We start from the raw sequence: 19,307 nt of genomic DNA, 5'->3' as shown, positions 1-19,307 counted from the left end.
AAGCGCACGCACATTCATTCATTATCCTGGGGTGAAGTAACAAATTAGAGTTCCAAGGAATCAAGGTCAGGTGCCAGGTCTCAAGAGCTTGTGGTTCAGTGACTTCTGGTTCAGTGACTCTGTAGCTTTTTGGTTGCAAGGTTAAAAGTCATCAGGCCAGATTCTGTCCTTTTTTTATATATATATATATATTTTATGTGTATTTGTGTATTGCCTGCATGTAGGTAAGTGCACCCATGTCGTGCAATGCTGGAAGAGGTCAGAAGAGACTAATCCCCTGAGACTGGAGTTATGGACAGCCATGTGGGTTCTGGGATTCGAACTGGGGTCTTCTGCAAGAACAACCATTGTTCTTAACTTCTGAGCCATCTCTCCAGCCCCCGATTCTGTTCATTTTTTAAAAATGATTCCTACAATTTGTGTGTATATGTTATGAATGTGGAGGTATGTACATGCCATGGTGCGCATGTACGCTATGGTGCATGTGTGGAGGGAGGTCAGAAGACAACTTTGTGTTGTTAGTCCTCTTTTATGTGGGATCTGGGGATTGAACTCAGATCATCAGGCTTACACAACAAGATTCTCTCTCTCTCTCTCTCTCTCTCTTTCTTCTTCCTCCTCCTCCTCCTCCTCCTTCTTCTTCTTCCTTTTTTTTTTTCCTTACAACTGGTGAGTAATCTTGACTTTAGCTAGAAAGCTCCTTCCCGTTGCCTTTCCTCCAGAAGCTGACGTGAAATATTCTCAGTTGATACCTATACAAGCAGTCAGCAAGATTATTTCAAAAATTCGTTCTGCTGTACTGGAGCATGTACTGCTCTTCCAGAGGACCTGAGTTCAATTCCCGGCAACCATGTCTGGCAGGCCTATAACTCCAGTTCCTGGAGACTCTTAACACCTTTGGCTTCTGTGGGCATTTGTACACACACACACGCACACATACACGTTCTCCTTAGACCTGTCCTCTTCTCTTAGACTTACTAGTGAAGAATAGTTCCTACTGTGAGTTCATCTCTCTGTCCTGGCCATGCTGGTCAGCCAAAGCCCCTTCTGTATGATTTCTCAGGAAGGGTTTATGGAGACAGTGTCTGTGGTTGACCACACAGGCTCACAACAGTTCGCAGCCTTCAAGAGTAATTTAAATAGGTCATCACTTCTCAGCTTTCTGTCTAAGATCAAGTGTAGTATCTGTTCCGCTCCCTTGGCAAATCGACTGATATGGCAGCACCTCTAGGATCAGGGCAGCCCATTGCCTTGTCAGTGGGAAGCCTTGCAGGTACATCTGACAGCCTCATACAGTGACTTGACTTTTTTCACCTAGATGCCCCAAGGATGTTTTTAAACCGTTTGTCTCAGAGTCTAATCATTTATTAAAGTCTGTCTTGGTATTGGCCGTTTGGGGTCATTCTGCCCCACAATCACTGTGTGCCTGCAAAGTGTAGTTCTATTCTTTTCCATTATTTTAACTTCAGGAAAGACTTGCGCTTACAACCTCAGTGTTTCTGTTGGTCACCAGTTCTTCCTCAGCATCTCCTCCAGCCACACCAGACCTGTGCTTGTTGTCTGCTGTTTCACTTCCTCTCAGCTTTTTGAAAAAAAAATTATTTTTATTTTATGCGTATGAGTATTGCCTGCATGTATGTAAGTGCACTCATGTTGTGCATTGCCTGTGGAGGTCAAAAGAGGGTGTTGGATCCCCTTGAACTGGAGTCAGGGATGGTTGTTAGCTGTCATGTGGGTGCTGGAAACCAAACCCAGGTCCTCTTCAAGAGTAGCCAGTGCTCTTAACCGTGGAGCCATCTCTCCAGCCCTGCTCTTAGCTTTTCAGATCTTTATTTAAACATTTTTCACATAACTTTAGACGTTAAGGAAAAGTATCAAAGTAATACAAAGAACTAATTTATTTTTAATTTTAAAAATCCTTTTTTCTTTCATTGCATCAGATGGCTTGTTTACTTTCCCTTGGTTTGGTCCCCATTTCTGGAAGTAGTTTCTTCTCTTATTTTTAGCATCTTCTGGTTTCTCTGTTTAGATCTTTTCCAGTCTTTGCTCCTTTCATTTCCATTGAGCGTGCTCATCCATAGCTCCTTTTGGTTTCTTTTGCTTCTGGGTCATTTTCATCTGTGGACATCTCTGGCTTGCTGTTTTCTGTGGGGTGCTGTTTTTTCCCTGGCTCCTTTTTTTCATGGGACACCCCCTCCTTGTCAGCTGCCCACTTTTAAGGGAACAGTTTCCAGTGTGCTTTAGGAAGGAAGGGGTGGGTCAGGATGGATTTTCTAGCTCAGGGTGCCCCAACTCCGTTTTTGTGCCTTTGTGAAGGGATTCTAAAAAACAACCTTGGCCTTTCTAAGATCTGCCTGCCTTGCACCTCCTCCCATCACACCCCGCTTTCCCACCACACTTTGTCGCTTTGGTCTGAATCCTGCTTGGCCTGTTGTACTTCAGAAGTCTCTCCTTGGGCAGGGCTTCCTCCTAGCACATTTTAGATGCCGCTCTAGTCCCATAGGGCACTGCTGCAAAGGTACGACGCCGGCCGCTACTTTCACCTTCCCAGGGTCACCTAGGCAGTGACCTCACAAAAATGTATTTGATTGGATTATTCACCCTACTTTTTATTTTATTTATTTATTTAAATTAATTTTTAATTTAATTTAATTTTATTTTTGAGATAGGGCCTCATGTAACCCTGGCTGATCTAGAACTAGGTCCCTAGGTAGCTGAGGCTGTCCATACACTCCTGATCCTCCTACCTCCCAAGTACTGAGATTCTAAACATTCGGCTCCCCCTTACCTTATTTAAAGTCTTTTTTAGATTCTCCTTGATAAAAAAACAACCTCAAGTGTACAGAGAAATTCGTGTAGTGAAGTCCAAATATGCATCTCACCGTCAGTCATTACAACTCAAGGGCCATCTCATCACACTTCATCCTCTAGCACTGATTTGTTTTGAAGTAAATCCTAGTGTTCTAAGTATGTTTTCTCCAGAAAGGAAAAAAAAAAAAAAAATGAATGTTCAGGATCAAAGGGGCCATCATCACCTCTAGTTTGGCCTCAGGGAGGAAGATCCAAAGATATGGCCACCCAAGCCTGGGCCCAGTGCCCCTGTAGCAGGTGTGTTCATAGTGACCCTGGAGCTGCCTGGTGAGCGCTGTGCAGCTGTGGAGCCAAGGAACAGCGCTGGCTGCAGGGCTTGGGAGGTCTTGACTCAGTTCCTGCTGGTGTCTGTCAAGGCTGCCTCGGGTTCCCTCTGCATATATTGATGTCACCGCTAGGGACTCACTCGTCTCTGTGAGGAGGCTGGTTCTGGTCAGATGGAATGTGTCCTTCTCCAGGAATGTGCCCTGTCAGAGGTGGCGCCTCTGCCCCATAGCCCTGACAGAGGAGGAGTCTTCCGAGAATCACCCCTCACACCCTGCCACTCCCTAGATATCAGAGCAGGAAATTGCTATCCCTGCCATGACCCTAGAGTCTTCTGTGGTTGGAGGAGTGGCGCTGACAGTGGGTCTGGCTGCCCCTGTCACCCTCATGCATTTTGGTTCACAGCTCTCTGCTCGCTCTTTCTGACCTCTTTAGACCCCTTGTGTTCCTTAATAGTCCTCCCTGCTGGCCAGGCTCCGGGCTGTGCAGGAGAATGCTGCAACAGCCGCTCCTCTGGGTGTGACCACGGGCTGGACAGCAGACACAAGAAGCCTAGCAGCTGTGTGTGTAGGCACTGTCATGTGGCAGGGGCCCAGAGAGACACAGAGGAGTGTCCAGCCTTGAGGCTGTGTGCATTGAGCAACAGGTGGAGCAGACTGGGAAAGGAGCTAGACTATAATTTATAGTTGGTTTCATACTGATGCCAGCTTCAGTGTGTGAGGGCTGGGCGGCGTGGGCCTCTGCAACAGAGGGGGCCCCAACAGCACTTCCATTGTTCTTGTTTTCCCCAGCCAGCCTTGGTGTCGTTCTGTTCTTTTCCTGTTCACTTCGTGCTTGTGGCCATCAGTGGTCTTCCTCCTCAAGGAACCTCACTGAGGGCAGGGACCATGGCAGGCCTCGTGAAAAGCAAGGACCTGCTGAGGTCTTGGCTCCAGAGGCGACCCTCCTCCATGACTCGAGCAGCTTCCAGTCTGCTCCAGTGAGCAGTACAGCTCACTGCTACTTAGGGGATCCCTGGGGAGAGCAGTGGGAGCTGCATCCTCATAGTGACTTGTGTCAGGTTCGAGTTGCCATTGTGTGAAAATGTGAGATTCGTGGTGGAAGGACTGGCCCAGGATCCAGGCAGCATGCGAATGGATGTTGGTTCCTCTGGAGTTTTGGTTGTGCCAAGGAGGGGTATAGCATCTGCCAGCTCTTGACGCATCTACAAACTGCCTGCCTGTCCCCATAGTACAGAAAAGGGATGTTTTAACATCTTCAGTCTGAAAAGACCTAGGGTCAAAAGATAAGGAGCTGTTCCCCAAGGCAGATGGCTAGAGGGACAGAGGGACAGACCTTTCCAAGAGTCATTCACATACTGCATAGGGTTGAGTTTGTAACTGCATAGGGTTACGAATACCTAAAACCCAGTTGAGAAGTTGGTAAGGTGTACTGAATGGTGAGGTGTTGCTGTTTATGCAGGAGCTTAGAGTACTGCTCTGTAACTTTTTTCAGGTTTCTGTTTTGTTTGAGGCAGGGTCTTACTGTGCAGCCCAGGCTGGGCGCCATACTGAGGTTTGAATGTAGCTTGAAATTTTTTTACATTTACTTGTTTATTTCTGTGTGTATGTGTGGGCAGGTGTGCCATGGCCTGAATGTGGAGGTCAGAGGATAACCCGTGAGAGTCCCTGCTTTCCTTCTACCATGTGGGTTCCAGGAATTGAACTCAGGCCATCAGGCTTGATGGCAATTACTTTTATCTGATGAGCCATCTCTTTGGCCCCCTGAATGTAGCTTTTTTTTTTTTTTTTTTTAAAGACAGTTTCTCACTATACAGCCCTGGCTAGCTTGGCTAACTCTTATAAGACCAAGCTTGCTTTGAACTCACAAAAATCTGCCTGCCTCTGCCTCCCTAGTGCTGGGATTAAAGGTGTGGGTCACCATGCCTGAAAGAATGTAGCTTTTTAATTAAAGGTACTTAGTAAAATTGGGTTCACTGAGGTTAGAAATAACTATGGAAAAATGTGCTCTGTGTGTGTGTGTGTGTGTGTGTGTGTGTGTGTGTGTGAGTGATTCGTAACCACTATGCCTGTACACATGGAGACCAGGTAAGAACATTGGGTGCCCTGTTCTTTCACGCTTCACCTAATTCCCTTGAGACAGGGTCTGTAACAACTTGAGCTAGGCTGGTAGCCAGCAAGCCCCACCCCCACCCTCCAGGATGCTGAGGTCATGTATAGCCACTCACAACTTTTTCCGTGGGTGCTGGGATCCGAACTCAGGTCCTCATGCTTGCATAGCAAGTGCTCTTACCCACTGAGCCATCTCTTAGCCGCCCCCCCTTCATGATCTGCTTACTGAACATGAATTGGAACAGTTTAATATTTTAAATTTTTTCTTTTATTTTACTACAAATTATACATGAATTAATACAATTCAGATAAATTTGGGGAAAATATTTGTACCAGAACCATCCTGCCTACTCTTCTCTTCCTCTGGATGAAGGGTGAAGTAAGTGTTCATCTCAAGGACAGCAGTGCTAGCTATTGTAGGTCTTTAAACTCTTTGGCATTTTATGTCCCTGTTCTTTATCTTTAGGTTGCTAAGTGGTTGCAGAGAATGAATTTAACCTATACCATCGTGTGTGTGTGTGTGTGTGTGTGTGTGTGTTGTCTCACCGTAGCTGAGGCTGGCCTCAAACTTGGCATCCTCTTGCCTCTTCCTCCTAGTTAGGAGTGAGTACATGTGAGGCACTGCGCCCAACCCTGTTTTGTGCTCTACCTCACAGTAAAAGGTCATTTCCTCATCCATGCCGGGTGGCCAACTGACAACAGAAGATTCTGCCCATTCCGGGCCCTGTGCCCAGGCAGCATCGAGATGAGTTGAAGGGACTTGTGTATTGAGCTGAATCTTGCTTCTTCCACCCATGTCCACTGAGTTCTTCCGAAAGCCACACAGGAGAGTGTGTTGCATGGTCCCTCTCTGCCCACCTTATGGTTTGATTTCTGTGGCTTCCCAAACCTGTCAGTTCAGTGCCTTGCAGGGCTGGTCATATGCTGCTCTTTGTTCCTTTTTCTGTCTCAGTCACTCAGGTGGTACATAGGAAAGTACATGGCATCTAGAAGGTGTGCTGTAAACTCATCTGATCAACGCTGGTAGTGCATCTGCGTCTTCCTTCTCTACTTTCCAATACTCAGGAAAATCGTAACCACAGCCATTCGTTTTAATTCGGTTTTCTTCCCTTCATACTCCTAAATGCTTGGCAGCATCCTTTCGTTTGTGTGTGGACAGCTGTCATTTCAGAGCAGGGATTTCTCAGGTCCTGTGCTGCCTCACTCCCTTTGACCACAGAAGGAGGAAATGTGATGGGCAGCTCAGTTCCTGCCAGGAAAGCTGTGGGCCTTGCTCTTACAGATGTCCTTAGTCAACTGTCCCACTGTCCCTCAGCTAGGAGCCAAGAGCCTCAGGCTGAAGTTCCTCCTCTGGCCTGATAGAAAGCAGGAGGCTGCAAAACAGAAACGAAAGTCAATTGTTTTTAGACTCTTCTCTTACGGGAATAGTTTTGTGGTTCTCAACATTTAAAAAGATACTGGTTCCAATAGGTTTCATTGGCATCAATTACTGTAAGTGTGATTCATTTTCTGCTTATTGATTTCTGCCCAAGGTGAGATTCATGACATTTAACAGAAAACTTAAGTGATTTAAAAAGATGCTTATATAAAGGGCTGTAAAATAAGATTCAAAGTCAGGGACACTTGAGAGAGTCTGTTAATGACTCTCTTCTGTTAATGACTCTCTCATGATTGTCTGAATAAATCATACAAGTGAAAGCTCCCATGACCTGCTATAGTTGAGCTCAGAATGCTGTTTCTTAGTGCTAGTGTAGGGCTGGAGATCTGGCTCAGAGATAGATGGCTTAGCTGTTAAGAGTTCTTGTTGCTCTTTCAGAGGACCCAAGTTCAATCTCCTCCCCTTCCCCCCTTATGTGCCCAGCCCCTCTTGGCCACAGTCTCTCCTCAGGATTGCCTTTTTCCCTCTGCAGTCTGCACCTGGCCTTCCAGTCACTTTGAACTTCCTGGTCCTGTGACTGTTCAATCTAGAGGTTACAGCTTTCCCTTGAGGCCTTTTTAGAAACTTCTGTGGCTATCCATTTCTGACTTCTTTTTCACCCTTGGTTCTGTCCTTTTAGCCCTGTTCTTAAATACATCTATCCATAACGCCCTTCAAAGGCTGTGTAACAAGCCTCATGGCTAATGGGTTTGTGTTCTGTCTGCCTTGCTTGTCTTTGCTGGAGCCTGTGGTCCTCCAGGGCTTTAGCATCCTGTGTGCTGCTCAGCTCAGTGGGCAGCCTGGGCTTCCATTTTTGTTGGTTCTCATTCTGGTTTTGAGCCTAGACTGCCTTTGTGGTTTTAAATTTAATTGACTGGCACTTTATGTTCAGAGCAGAGGGTGTTCGTCAGAGCGTGTCATTGCCCCACTGTTCCTAGCAGAGAGTCCTCCTGGTTAGTGGAGGCATTGCACATCCCTTGCCCTGATTTGTGGGGGCTCTCGGAGCAACTTGAACATTTTCCCCATGTAGTTTTCCACAGCCTCGTCTTCTGACCCTGGCCTGGGGCATACTGGAGGCTCACCACTCCCACCTACCTCTTGGCATCTGCCCTTCCCCTGTTAGTGCCACAGGAGTCTTACGGGTTAGGTTTTCCTTATAGCTCCTATATTTATTCAGTACAGTCATTTTAAAATTTAAATTTGAGGCCGGGCATGGTGGCACATGCCTTTAATCCCAGCACTTGGGAGGCAGAGGCAGGTGGATCTCTGTGAGTTGAAGGCCAGCCTGGTCTACATAGTAAGTTCCAGGACAGCTAGGGCTACAGGGAGACCCTGTCTCAAAAAGACAAAAAATAAAAATAAAAAAAATAAAAAAGACCAAAAAAAATTTTTTTTAATTCAAAACAGGCTTGGTACTGATTAACTAATTTTTACTTTTCTTTATTATTGAAGCATTGTAGCTTATAGTAAAATATCTTACTTTTTGTGTGTGTGGTACTGGGAATCAAACCCAGTGCCTTATGTATACCAGGCAGGTGATCTGCCATTGAGCTGCACCCCCCCACCCAAATCCTTTCTTAAGGTTTTTGTAGTAAATTATATTAACTTCTGTGCATAAAGACTAAAACAAAGCTGGGGATGTAGCTCAGTAAGTAGAATGTTTGCCTAGCATGCTCAAGACCTTGGGTTCCATCCCTAGCACTGATAAACCTGGTGTGGTGCGTACATCCCAGCACTTGGGAGGTAGGAGGATCAGGTGTTCTAGGTCATTCTCAGCTGCATAGCTGAGGCCAGCCTGGGCTACATGATACCCAAAAAGCTGGGTGTGGTAGCCAGCAATCTGGAAGGAGAGGCAGGAGGATCTCTGTGAGGTTGAAACCAACCTGGTCTACAGAGCGAGACCCTCTTTCAGAGAACAAAATAAAACATACAGAGAGAGAGAGAGAGAGAGAGAGAGAGAGATTAAAGCATTGTTTTTAATTGTGAAAGAACATTTGCCTCTGATGGTCTGTTGTTGTCAGAGTTCTCTCGGGGTCTCTTGTGCTATCAGACAAACCATATAACATATTTTTATGTGAATTTATTCTGGGGAAGTGGGGGTAACTCACAAAGAGACAAACACTGGATGCCCAGCTCTGCACCACACTGTGACTCAGAGCCCACCATTCCAGACCACAAGCCCACCAGTCCAGATCACTGCCCGCTAGCTTTGGACCTGTAGTCTCGTCCCAGGTATGTAAATGCCAGGCCATTCATTCTCACTCCGATCACGGCTCCTGTCCAAGATGGCGTGGAAAGCCCCTCCTCTCCTGGCTAGCTCTCCAGTCAATTCTCCTCAGCAGGCCCCGCTTCTCGGAGGAAACAGGCTATTCAGGATACATCTGTATATGTTCTTTGCTTATACTTTGCTTAGCAAAATTTTTCTCAATTTCTCTTCTCATTTATAATGAAATTTACAATTAAAATTGGTAGCTGGGCGTGGTGGCACACGCCTTTAATCCCAGCACTCGGGAGGCAGAGGCAGGTGGATCTCTGTGAGTTCCAGGCCAGCTGGGGCTACAGGGAGACCCTGTTTCAAAAAGACCGAAGAAAAAATAAATGAAATTTTAAAAATCTGCTCAGCACTTGTTCCTTTGAGGTGTGTACATCTAACATCTTAGGTGAGCTCGACATCAGCTGCCATCCCCGTGTGCTCACTACCAGGACTGCTCCTCCATGCCCAGGCCCGTGGTTGGTCCCCACCTCAGGCACTGCACACCCTTCAGCTTCCCTCTGCTGTGCGCTTCTGAGATTAGAGGCTGCTCTCAAGCACTAGGTAACCCTCCAGCACAGCGGATGAGACAGTCTTTTGGAGAAGGGTGCAGAGTGGGGAGCTAGATGTGGCAGGTGCTAGAGAGCTCCTTAGTCCCTGGAGTTGTCACAGGTGACAGATGCTGTTGGAGGTCTCCTTCCTTTAGATTCACTGCCAGGACTTCATGAGTAACTTTCTGCTTTAAAAAGTGTTTATTTCAAGCCGGGTGTGGTAGCATACGCCTTTATTTAGTCCCAGCAGAGGCAGGCAGATCTCTGAGTTCAAGGCCAGCCTGGTCTACAAATTGAGTTCCAGGACAGCTGGGACTACAGGGGGATCCTGTCTCAAAAAGACAAAAAAACTTATTTCCGTCATTTTCACTCCTTGTTACCCTCGCTCACCCTCCCTAAAAGACTACCTCCTAATTCAGGACTTTTTTTTTTTTTTTTTTTTTTTTTTTTTTTTAAGGACAGGGTTTTTCCTATACTTACAGCTCACCTGGAACTCACTATGTTCAAGGTGACAGATACTTTTAGATGGGTAATGTGTTCTGCCTTGGAGCTGGGAGCAGATGTGCACTGAGCTGTGGGACTGGAGGGAAGGAGTTAAAGCCAGTGTTGCCATTTCATTTAACAAAGTACTGTGTAAAATATGGAGATATTTTGTGTGGTTTGACTGGCTTATATGCCTGATTTTTCCAAAAGAAACAGATATCTCAAACCAAGAGGTGTCCACCTGTCATCCAAATTGGACTTTCTAATTGCGCTTGAAAGATACTTGAATGGTGACAGACGATGAGCTTTCCTAAATACAAAAATTGTTTTATTTTACTTTTTTGAGACAGATCAAGCAGCCTTCCTGCCTCAGCCTCCTGAGTGCTGGGATTATGGGTGACCACTGCCGCCATGACTGGCACTTAGGTCCTAATATGTCCTGTTAGGAGCTTTAATACCAGCTTTGGGCTTGTGTCACCTGGAACTCATCTGTTAACCAGGAGTGGGGGAGAGTGGGAAGCTTCGTAGCCTCTGCACACCACAGCCAGGGGTAGGTGCTCCTCTAGTCCCAGCACTGGGAGGTACAGCAGATCAGAAGTTCAAGGTTAGCCTGGGCTGCATGAGACCCTTTCTCAAAGCACACAAAAAGGGCAGGGGTTGAGAAGACAAAGGAACCCTCTCCATGGTTTCTGCTCCCTTCCCTCCCTCCCTCATTCCTTCCTTCCTTTCCTGCCTCCTTCTCTCCCTCCCTTCCTCCAGCTTAGGAGGTGCTTGATTTAACCTGATCCAGTGTTCCTGTGTCTTCCTAGCTCAGCTAAATCTCAGCTTTGGAAGAACTTGTTTTTGTTTTTTCATGAAAATGCAGATCACAGATACTCAGAACTCTGAGATGTGGGATCCTTTCTTTCTTTCTTTCCTTCCTTCCTTCCTTCCTTCCTTCCTTCCTTCCTTCCTTCCTTCCTTCCTTCCTTCCTTTCTTTCTTCTTTTTTTTTTGGTCTTTTTGAGACAGGGTCTCCCTGTAGCCCCAACTGACCTGGAACTCACTATGTAGACCAGGCTGGTCTTGAACTCACAGAGATCCATCTGCTTCTGCCTCTGCCTCTATAGAGTGCTGAAACTAAAGGCGTGCATCACTACGCCCCATGTCAGACCGGACCCTATTTTAACTGACTTTGATCAAAGTAACCCTGTGTGAGCAGTCTAACATCAAGTTCACTGTCTAAAAGAGTACTCCATGTTTGAGGTCTCTTGCGGGAAGGCAGTGTTTTTGTTTCTCACATATCTGAAATTTGCACTTAGAAGAACAAGTAGGCTGTTAAGACAAGCAGAAGAGGGGTAAGGAAAAGAGAGATGAGAGGGTCCACCTGTTACTATTTTCACATGTGTGTGTTCATGCCTGTGTGTGCAGGTGCATGTGTGTAGGGGTATACCTGCCTGTATTTACAGGTACATGTGTGTATGTATATGCCTATGTGTGCAGGTGCATGTGTTTATAGGTACATGTGTGTTGATGTGTGTGTAGGTGCATGTGTAGGGGTGTGTATGTGCCTGTGTTTGCAGGTGCATGGGGGTTCATGCCTCTGTGTGCAGGTACATGTGTGGGTGGGGTGCATGCCTATATGTGCAGGTACATGGGGGCAGGAGACAAGCCTGTGTATGCAGGTACACATGTGTGTATGTGCCCATACCTGTATGTGCAAGTACACCTGGAGGGATATATGCCTAGGTGCATGTGAAGGCCAGAGGACAACTCAAGTGCCTTCTACTTTGTCTTTTGAGATAGGGCTGCTCACTGGCCTGGGACTCACCAAATAGACTAGGCTGGCTGACCAGGGGATCCTCTGTCTCTACCCCACCAGAGCTGGGATTACCAGCCCATGCTACTATAAGAAATATTAAATATTTGTGTTTTCTCTCAAACCCTGTAAAAGTTGGTTTATGTCTAAGAATTCTAATCTTTTAATCCCACAACACCCTGCAAGACTTTTGTTTAAGGAAAGACCCTAAAGCAATCGAGAACCCTTGGCCTGGGGTGGTGGAGCTCTTCTTCCTTTTAAACTAGAACTGAAAAAGACTGAGTTTTGACTGTCCCCAGCCAGTGGGTCAAAGAAACATTACTCTTGCTTTAGGGATAAAAACCTATCAAACCTCCTGGTCCTGTACGCTTACTAGATCTGACGGTGCAATGTACTCTTTTGTGAAAGTAAACTCTGCCTTCCTGAGTTACTTTCGATTTGTCTACCTGTTCTTTGTACAGTATTGGTGGGATCCTTAGACCTCAGATTTTACTTCTAGTATCACCACTCCCAACTGTTTTTGCATTGGTTCTGAAGGTTGAGCTCAGGTCCTGCTTTCCCAACTGAGCTATCTTCCCAGCCCTTGCTATGGTTGTTCATTTCTCCTGAGTGGTTACTGACAGTTCATTGTCGTTGACAGGGACGCTTCTGGGAACCCATTTTTTGTTTTGTTTTTTTGAGACAGGGTCTTATACCCTGAGCTGGCCTGGAATTCATTATGTAAACCATCCCTGCCTTGATCTTACAGAGATCTGCCTGCCTGGGAACCTATTTCTTAACAAGCTTATTATTTCCTTGTTGGCTCCTGGCTTTACTCAACAGTCGTTTATGTGGGATGGACATGGGGAGGGTCACTTTCAGGAGTAAGTTCTCTCCTTCCACCACATGGATAGCTTCTAGGATCCCAACTAGAGTCAATTAGGTTTGGCAGCATGACCCACTGAGCCATCTCTCCCTGTCCTCATTATTGGTTTTAAGGGCCTATATTTTGTAGATTAGAAGTATTTGAGCTTTGATGAACATAATAAAAGATCTCCTGGGATATTTTATGCTAGTGGTGGAAATCTAGTTAAACATGTTCAACAACCAAGAATCTGCTTTTTCTGTAGCTTTTGGAAAGTTAGCTACCTTCAGCACAGCTCTAGATCTTATTCACCCGAGTCTGTAGGTGCTGTAGTAGTTTGGTTCCGGAACCTGCATGCTGATATTAGTCAGCTTTAGCTGTTTAGGCACTTATCATTCTTTTTTTTTTTTTTTTTTTTTTAATTTTTAGTTTTTGGTGCTGGTGATAAAAACCTGGGGTCCTGAGCATGCTGGTTAGGCCCTCTACCACTGAGCTATACCTCTAGCCCTCTCACCCAGGGCACACTGTCTTCTTCAAGTGACATAGACACACCTGTCCTCAGAGCATTCATACATTTCCTGTATGCCATTCCTTCTCAAGTACAGGGACATGAGGGGAGTTCTCCAGTAAAAGGAATGTTCCCAGTACTCCTTCTGTCTGGTACTTCCAGACAGTTCAAGGGTTCAGCCTTGCCTCCTTTGCTCCTGGATTCCTGCATTAGCTTCCTGGCTGTGTCCTCCCTCTGGCTGTCTCCTGCCCCCCTTGCAATCCCTTCTGAGTACAGTGCTGAGAAGGCTTCTGTCATCCTCCACAACTCCCCTGTGACTGAATACAAGCGAGATGCCGAGTAGGCTCAGCGTGCTCCCTCTGGTGCTCCCACAGCAGCACTTGCACTCCTAGCTCCCTCTCCATAACACTCCCTGCATCCTCCTGCCCCAGTGTTGCCCTCAGACATCCCTATGGCTCGTCCCCACCTCCATGAGATCTCTGCCACTTGATTTTGCTGGGAGGTCTTCTGTGACCATTCCAGTAAAACAATTGCTCAGCTCTTTCTCTGATTTATTTTGCAATTTAATGGACCTCAGATATGTTTCTCTTTCCTTTATAGAATCTAAGTTCTAGGGAAGAAGGAGTTTTCATTTTTCATTCTTTGCTTGTAGCCCCAAAATCCAGAACAATACTTACCCTTTGTATTTGTTGAGTAGACATTGCCAATTTGAACTCTTAACTCCTGTTTGGTGACTAATTCTATGGTATATGAATTACCTGAGGAGTCTAGGAAGGGCAGGAGGTGAGCCCTCTGGCCACCCAGCCTTGTCCCTGGCAGTCCCTGAGTTTAGGAGACATTGGAACTCAAGGCAGTAGAAATGACTAGAACATACCAAGCAGACAACTGATGGCCAGACAGTGCACCAGAAGGCTCAGAAATTCTCAGCGGGCTCACCTGGAACCTTGGTCTGAACATAGCACATTTTACAGGGTAAAACTGCAAACCTGGATAAAGAGTTCCGCTCCCAACATCCCCTCAGGTTCACACCAGCCAGGAGGGAGGTGACCACACAGTCACTCAGTAGAAGTATCAGTACAGAATTGCAAGATGTGAGAAAAGGCAGAACAGTACAGTTCATAGCTGGGAGGAAAACCAGAAAAACCAGGAGGGACAGATGGTAAACTAGCAGAGAAAAGATTCAAACAGCAAGTGTCACAAACAGCCCAGTTGCTTAAAGATTAGAAAACAAACCAGTTATGGTGGCTCATGCCTGTAATCCCCATACTCAGGAGGCTGAGACCAGAGAATTGCCTTGAGTTCACCTAGGCCGCATGAGACTTGTTTCAAAAACCAAACAGCAACGATAAAATCTAGCAGTCTAGCCATTTGCTGTCTTGTCTTGGACTGTTTCCCAGTCTTTCGTCCTCATGGACAACTGTTTACAACCCTTTGAGTTGCAGTTTCTTAGGAAACTGATTTAAAAAAAAAAAAAAAAGATAAGATCTCACTGTGTAGTTCTAGCTGGCCTAGAACTCTTTATATAGACCAGACTGCCTCTGCCTCCCAAGTGCTCCACCCTGCCTGGCCCATGATTATCTTCTAATTCATACATTTAGACATTTAATCGCTCTTTATCATCTACTTTATTTGCCTATACAGTGTCTCAGATGACATGCTACCTTGTTTCTGTTTCTAGAATTTTCCTTTATTATTAATAATAGCCTTTTTTTCTTCTTTGTGGAGTTTTCTGTGGGCCTGTGCTGATTCTTTCCAAACCTTCTAACAGCTTCCCAGAACAGTTTTCCATGAGGTCACAGAGGTCAGATGTCTAATTTAACTTGACCTAGTAGCCATGGCAGAGTGAAAAGAAGCAGGTGTATTCGTACCTCACCCGTTTGCTCAGATTGTTGCTTCTGCCCATACAACTATTTAAAACAAAGATCAGTTCACTCTCTGCTGTGCTCTTTCTTCAGAATCCCATGTGCTTCTTGTCTTTGTACGTGCTTTGCTGCTCATGGCTGCTGTGCATGCCATATCCTCCAGATCCATCTGAAGGCCTCCGTTCCTTATGTGAGTCTATGGGTCTGCCATGCATACACGGCTGTTGTCTAGACTCTAAACACTTGCTTCTTTTGCATCTCAATTGGAATCCCATTGCCTGAATTTCAGGTCTCTTTTCCCTGGGTGGTTTGATAAGGCATAGTTAGTGTGGGAAGAAGGCGAGCTGTGGACACTGCTCTGTCTTGTTGGGGTTGGTAAGAATCTGTCAGCCTCCGCAATTTCTGTGGAAATTTCCTTTGTCTTCATTCTCATGGGGACTACTTTCTTCCTGTTTCTTCTTTCTTGGTTTATTTCTCACTCAGATGGAAAACACTCTGGCAAAAAGAGAGCATGTATGGTGAGGTGTCAGATCCTGCATGTATGGTGAAGTGTCAGACCCTGCACATATGTTGAGGTGTCAGACCCTGCGTGGATAGTGTGAGATCCTGCGTGGATGGTGTGAGACCCTGCGAGGGTGATGTGAGACCCTGCGTGGATGGCATGAGATCCTGTGTGGATGGTGTGAGATCCTGCGTGGACGATGTGAGATCCTACATGGGTGGTGAGGTATGAGGCCTCCTGTGTGGGTGGTGAGGTGTGTGAGGCCCCACAGGGATGGTGAGGTTAGTGGCCCTACCAGGTATGGTGTAGGGAGAGGGTCTGCACCACCGGTGGGGGATGCTTTTTTGGCCCTTTTCACTTGACTGATGGGTTGGGTGTTGAAGTCTAGGCTGGAAGCCTGTTTTTCAGACTTTTGAAGGCTTGCTCACTGGCTTGCAGTATAGTGAACCGTTCTGGTCAACTGCCCTTTCACAGGGACCTGCTGCTTCTCTAAACAGACTCTAGAGCTGCATGGTCCTTAGAATGGGTCTGTTTCCATTGTTTTCATGAGCTTGATGGTTCGAGATGTTGCTGGAATACTTTAGTGCTTTGCCTGTACTTTGGCTTTGCCTTGCTTATTTACCCATTGTGTGGCTTTATTTGGGAAAGGGGCTCTCCCACTTTTCAGCTGAGCTTCTCATTCCATTTTTGTTTTATTTTGGTTCGGTTTTTGAGTCAGGGTCTCCCTGTATCCCCACGTGGCCTAAAACTCGATCTGTAGACCAGGCTGGCCTCAGTCTCACAGTGGCTCTTCTGCCTCTGACCCCTGAGTGCTGGGATTAAAGGTGTGCACACCTCCTCGTTCTTACTATCTTGTTTTATGTTACAAAAGGTATTTTTGTTTATTTTGTGATAGCGTCCTGTTCCTAATTAGTACATACGTGATCTTATCCTTTGAGTATATTAGTAATTTATATCTTAAGTCTTTCTGGTCTTTGCAGTTTGTGTCTTGTTTTCCTCTTACAGTTTGTGGGTACATCTTATCATCATAGGCTCACAGGGGATGGAGTGCTGAGCAGGTTGAGGGTTACACCCTGCTGTTGGCATCCTTTGGTCTTTGCTGCTGTCTGGTGGGATCACCTTGGGAAGCACTTAGCCTCCTATCTGAAGGAAAATGAGGCTGCTGCTGCCCTGTGAGGTCTGTAAGGAAGGCAGGCCCTAGGGTTGGGCTTATTTGTGCAAGTCACCGAGGCCATTTTGAATGGAGTACTCACACTTTGCACTGTGCCAGTTTAGTTCATCCAGAGACCTGATTTACTTCCCCAGAAAGTTGACCTCAGATTTCTACAGAGGTGAGAGTTGGCATTGCAGCTCAGAGAGGAGGGGAGGCAGATGGAATGGCATCTAGCTTTGCTCAGAGAGACCTGGCCCACCCCTGCGGCAAGTCCTCCCCTCTTTCCAGGGTGGCAGGTGTGCCAGGCCGCTTCCTACTCACCTAGACTGCTGTAGGGTCTGATATCCAGGCTTCGCTCACCAGGCCTCTCCAGTCCCCTTTTTCTTTTTTGTTTTCAATTTTTAAATTTATTTTTATGTGTATGAGTATTATACCTACAGGTATGTGAGTACACTTGTGTCGTGCAGTGCCCACAAAGGACAGAAGGCCTTGGATACCCTGGAACTGGAGATATAGACAATTGTTAGCCACCATGTGGCTATTGGGAACCCAGGTCTTTTGCAGGAGCAGCCAGTGTTCTTCATCGCTGAGCCATCTCTCCAGCCCTTGGTTCCCTTTTTCACTGTGGTGATGTTTGCAAACCTTGAAGTCTGGCGTTTTAGCCATTTGTAGGTGTGGGTTCGTGGAGTCAGTGCCTCCAGTGTGCTTGGCTTATCATTCACTCCTGATGCAGCAGATTGCCCCAGACTGCTCCCTGGGAACAGTGGGGCTCCCACAAGGGAGAGCAGAGTGGGCCTGTGCGGTTGGTCTTGTAGGCAGCCTGCTTCTATGCCTGCAGGGGCAGAGAAGGGTTGCTTGCCTCTGAGGAAAGAAGCTGGTTGGTGTGTTGGAGTGTTTCTTTCCAGAAGGTTCCAATTGGAACCCCCAGGCCTGGCATTCTGCCATTTCAAGATCTGGCCTGCCCACCATGTCCTCCAGCCATCTGTTGTTCTCCCCGTTGCCCACTCACTGTTCCTAGTTGAGGCAGGCGCAGCCCCGGTCTCTGTTCTAGGGCATTCTTGAGTGACGCACCCCCTTCCGTCTCTGCCTCCCAGTCAGACCTGGGCTCATGCCTTGTTTTCCTCCTCTGACCTTGTACATGCCTGTGAATGACCACTTTACCCTGCCCACACTGCCCAGGGCTCTTTGATATCTGCTTTTCCCTCATCAGATATTCTAAAAGTGCTTTATCCTTTTTGTAGGACATTCGACATGAAGCCAGTGACTTCCCATGCAGAGTGGCAAAGCTTCCTAAGAACAAAAACCGAAACAGGTACCGAGACGTCAGTCCCTGTAAGTACCACAGCTCACACACGCTTCCCCAGCTGTCCACTGCCCAGCTGTAGGGCGCCCATAACCTGGCTTGGTGGAGGTTAGGACTGATGTCTCCTGTCATAAACACTGGAAACTCAGGAAGGACTCACTTTCTAGTGTTGTAGAAAGGCTAAGGCTTCAGTTTCTAGAAAATTCAGCAAAGTTTAAAGTACTTCTTTTTAGCTCTGTGTTGTGGTGAGTCATTTTTCTCCCCTGGCATAGAGTGTAGTAGGCTCAGAGCAGCCTTTTTTGGGTGATTCAGCAGTAGAACCAAGTGCCCCCAATCAGGTGATGAACCACAGTGATACACAGAGGTAAATGTGCAGGTCCAGCGCCAGCAGAGCCTGTTCTTCCTGATGTTAGCTCTGACTTGTTAACAATTGGCAGTGTCCATTGGCCTTGGACCCCCTATGCTTTCTGACTGACTGGCTCTCAATCTTCCAGTGTCTTCAAAGTAAATAACTGAATGTGTTAGAGTGTGTATAAAGCAAGAAAGCTCAGAACTGGCTCAGGACTTGGATCTGCTGTTGGCTACAGAGGCCTCTTCAGCTCCCCTTGAGGTTATAGACACTATAGACACTGTCCCTCAACAAGGATTTTGGCTGCGGAGGTCTCCAGGGCTGCTTAGGCTGCTAGGGAGACATAAAGATGGGCCTAGACAGCTGATCCCTGCTGGGCAAGGGAGAGTTGATCTTCCTTAAGGGAGTGATGCTGGATAGGGACATCTGGGGGCACAAACGTGACTGAGTTGGCTTTAACATGACAGAATGCATGAAATTCTATGGGAGGGGTACAGATAGGGGAGGTGTCTAAATATGATTAAGATCTATTGTATAAAATGCACAAAAATTCAATAAAAATATATATTGAAACAAAAAAAGATGGGCCTAGAATTTGGCTTGCTGCCCCTTTGCATCTCAGCTCTGCCACTTAGAACTGGGTGGCCTTGGGAAAATTGTCTGTCTGGTCATCAGTAACTTGGGAGTCATACTTACCTCATAGGAGTATGAAAAGGTGAGGAGTATGAGCCACTAAGCCTAGTGAACATGGGCCAAGGTGGGGACACTTGTCACCAGGCCATCTGAAGTACACTTGTAGGTCCTCAGGTAAAGGATGACCAGCTTGCACCTCAATACCCTCTGCTTCCAACATAGCAAGTCTAGACTGAGGTACGTCTGAGGGGTTTGTTTAAAAAATAAAGCCAGGTGTGGGGGTGCACACCTTTAATCCCAGTGTTCAGGAGGCAGAGGCAGGCGGATGGATCTCTGAGTTTGAGGCCAGCCTGGTCTACATAGCAAGTTCCAGGTCAGCTGGGGCTATAGGGAGACCCTGTCTCAAAA

General features: G+C 46.6%; 1 protein-coding gene across 2 annotated transcripts in view; it reads left to right on the top strand.

Moving 5' to 3' along the window:
• The window catches only part of Ptpn1 (protein tyrosine phosphatase non-receptor type 1), a 62,821-nt gene that overhangs the window by 23,717 nt on the left and 19,797 nt on the right, over positions 1 to 19,307 (top strand). Inside the window, exon 2 of one of the 2 annotated variants that reach the window (XM_008835161.3) lies at positions 17,856 to 17,946. In XM_008835161.3, coding sequence (XP_008833383.1) covers positions 17,856 to 17,946 — 91 coding nt within the window. The remainder of the gene's footprint in view (positions 1 to 17,855; positions 17,947 to 19,307) is intronic. The other variant, XM_029564554.1, reaches the window with a different exon arrangement.

The sequence above is a fragment of the Nannospalax galili genome, unplaced genomic scaffold, assembly GCF_000622305.1.
Source record: "Nannospalax galili isolate Female #2095 unplaced genomic scaffold, S.galili_v1.0 scaffold596, whole genome shotgun sequence".
NCBI classification, from domain to species: domain Eukaryota; kingdom Metazoa; phylum Chordata; class Mammalia; order Rodentia; family Spalacidae; genus Nannospalax; species Nannospalax galili.
The sequence above is the reverse complement of the archived record's forward strand: the minus strand, read 5'-3'. Positions and strand labels throughout refer to the sequence as shown.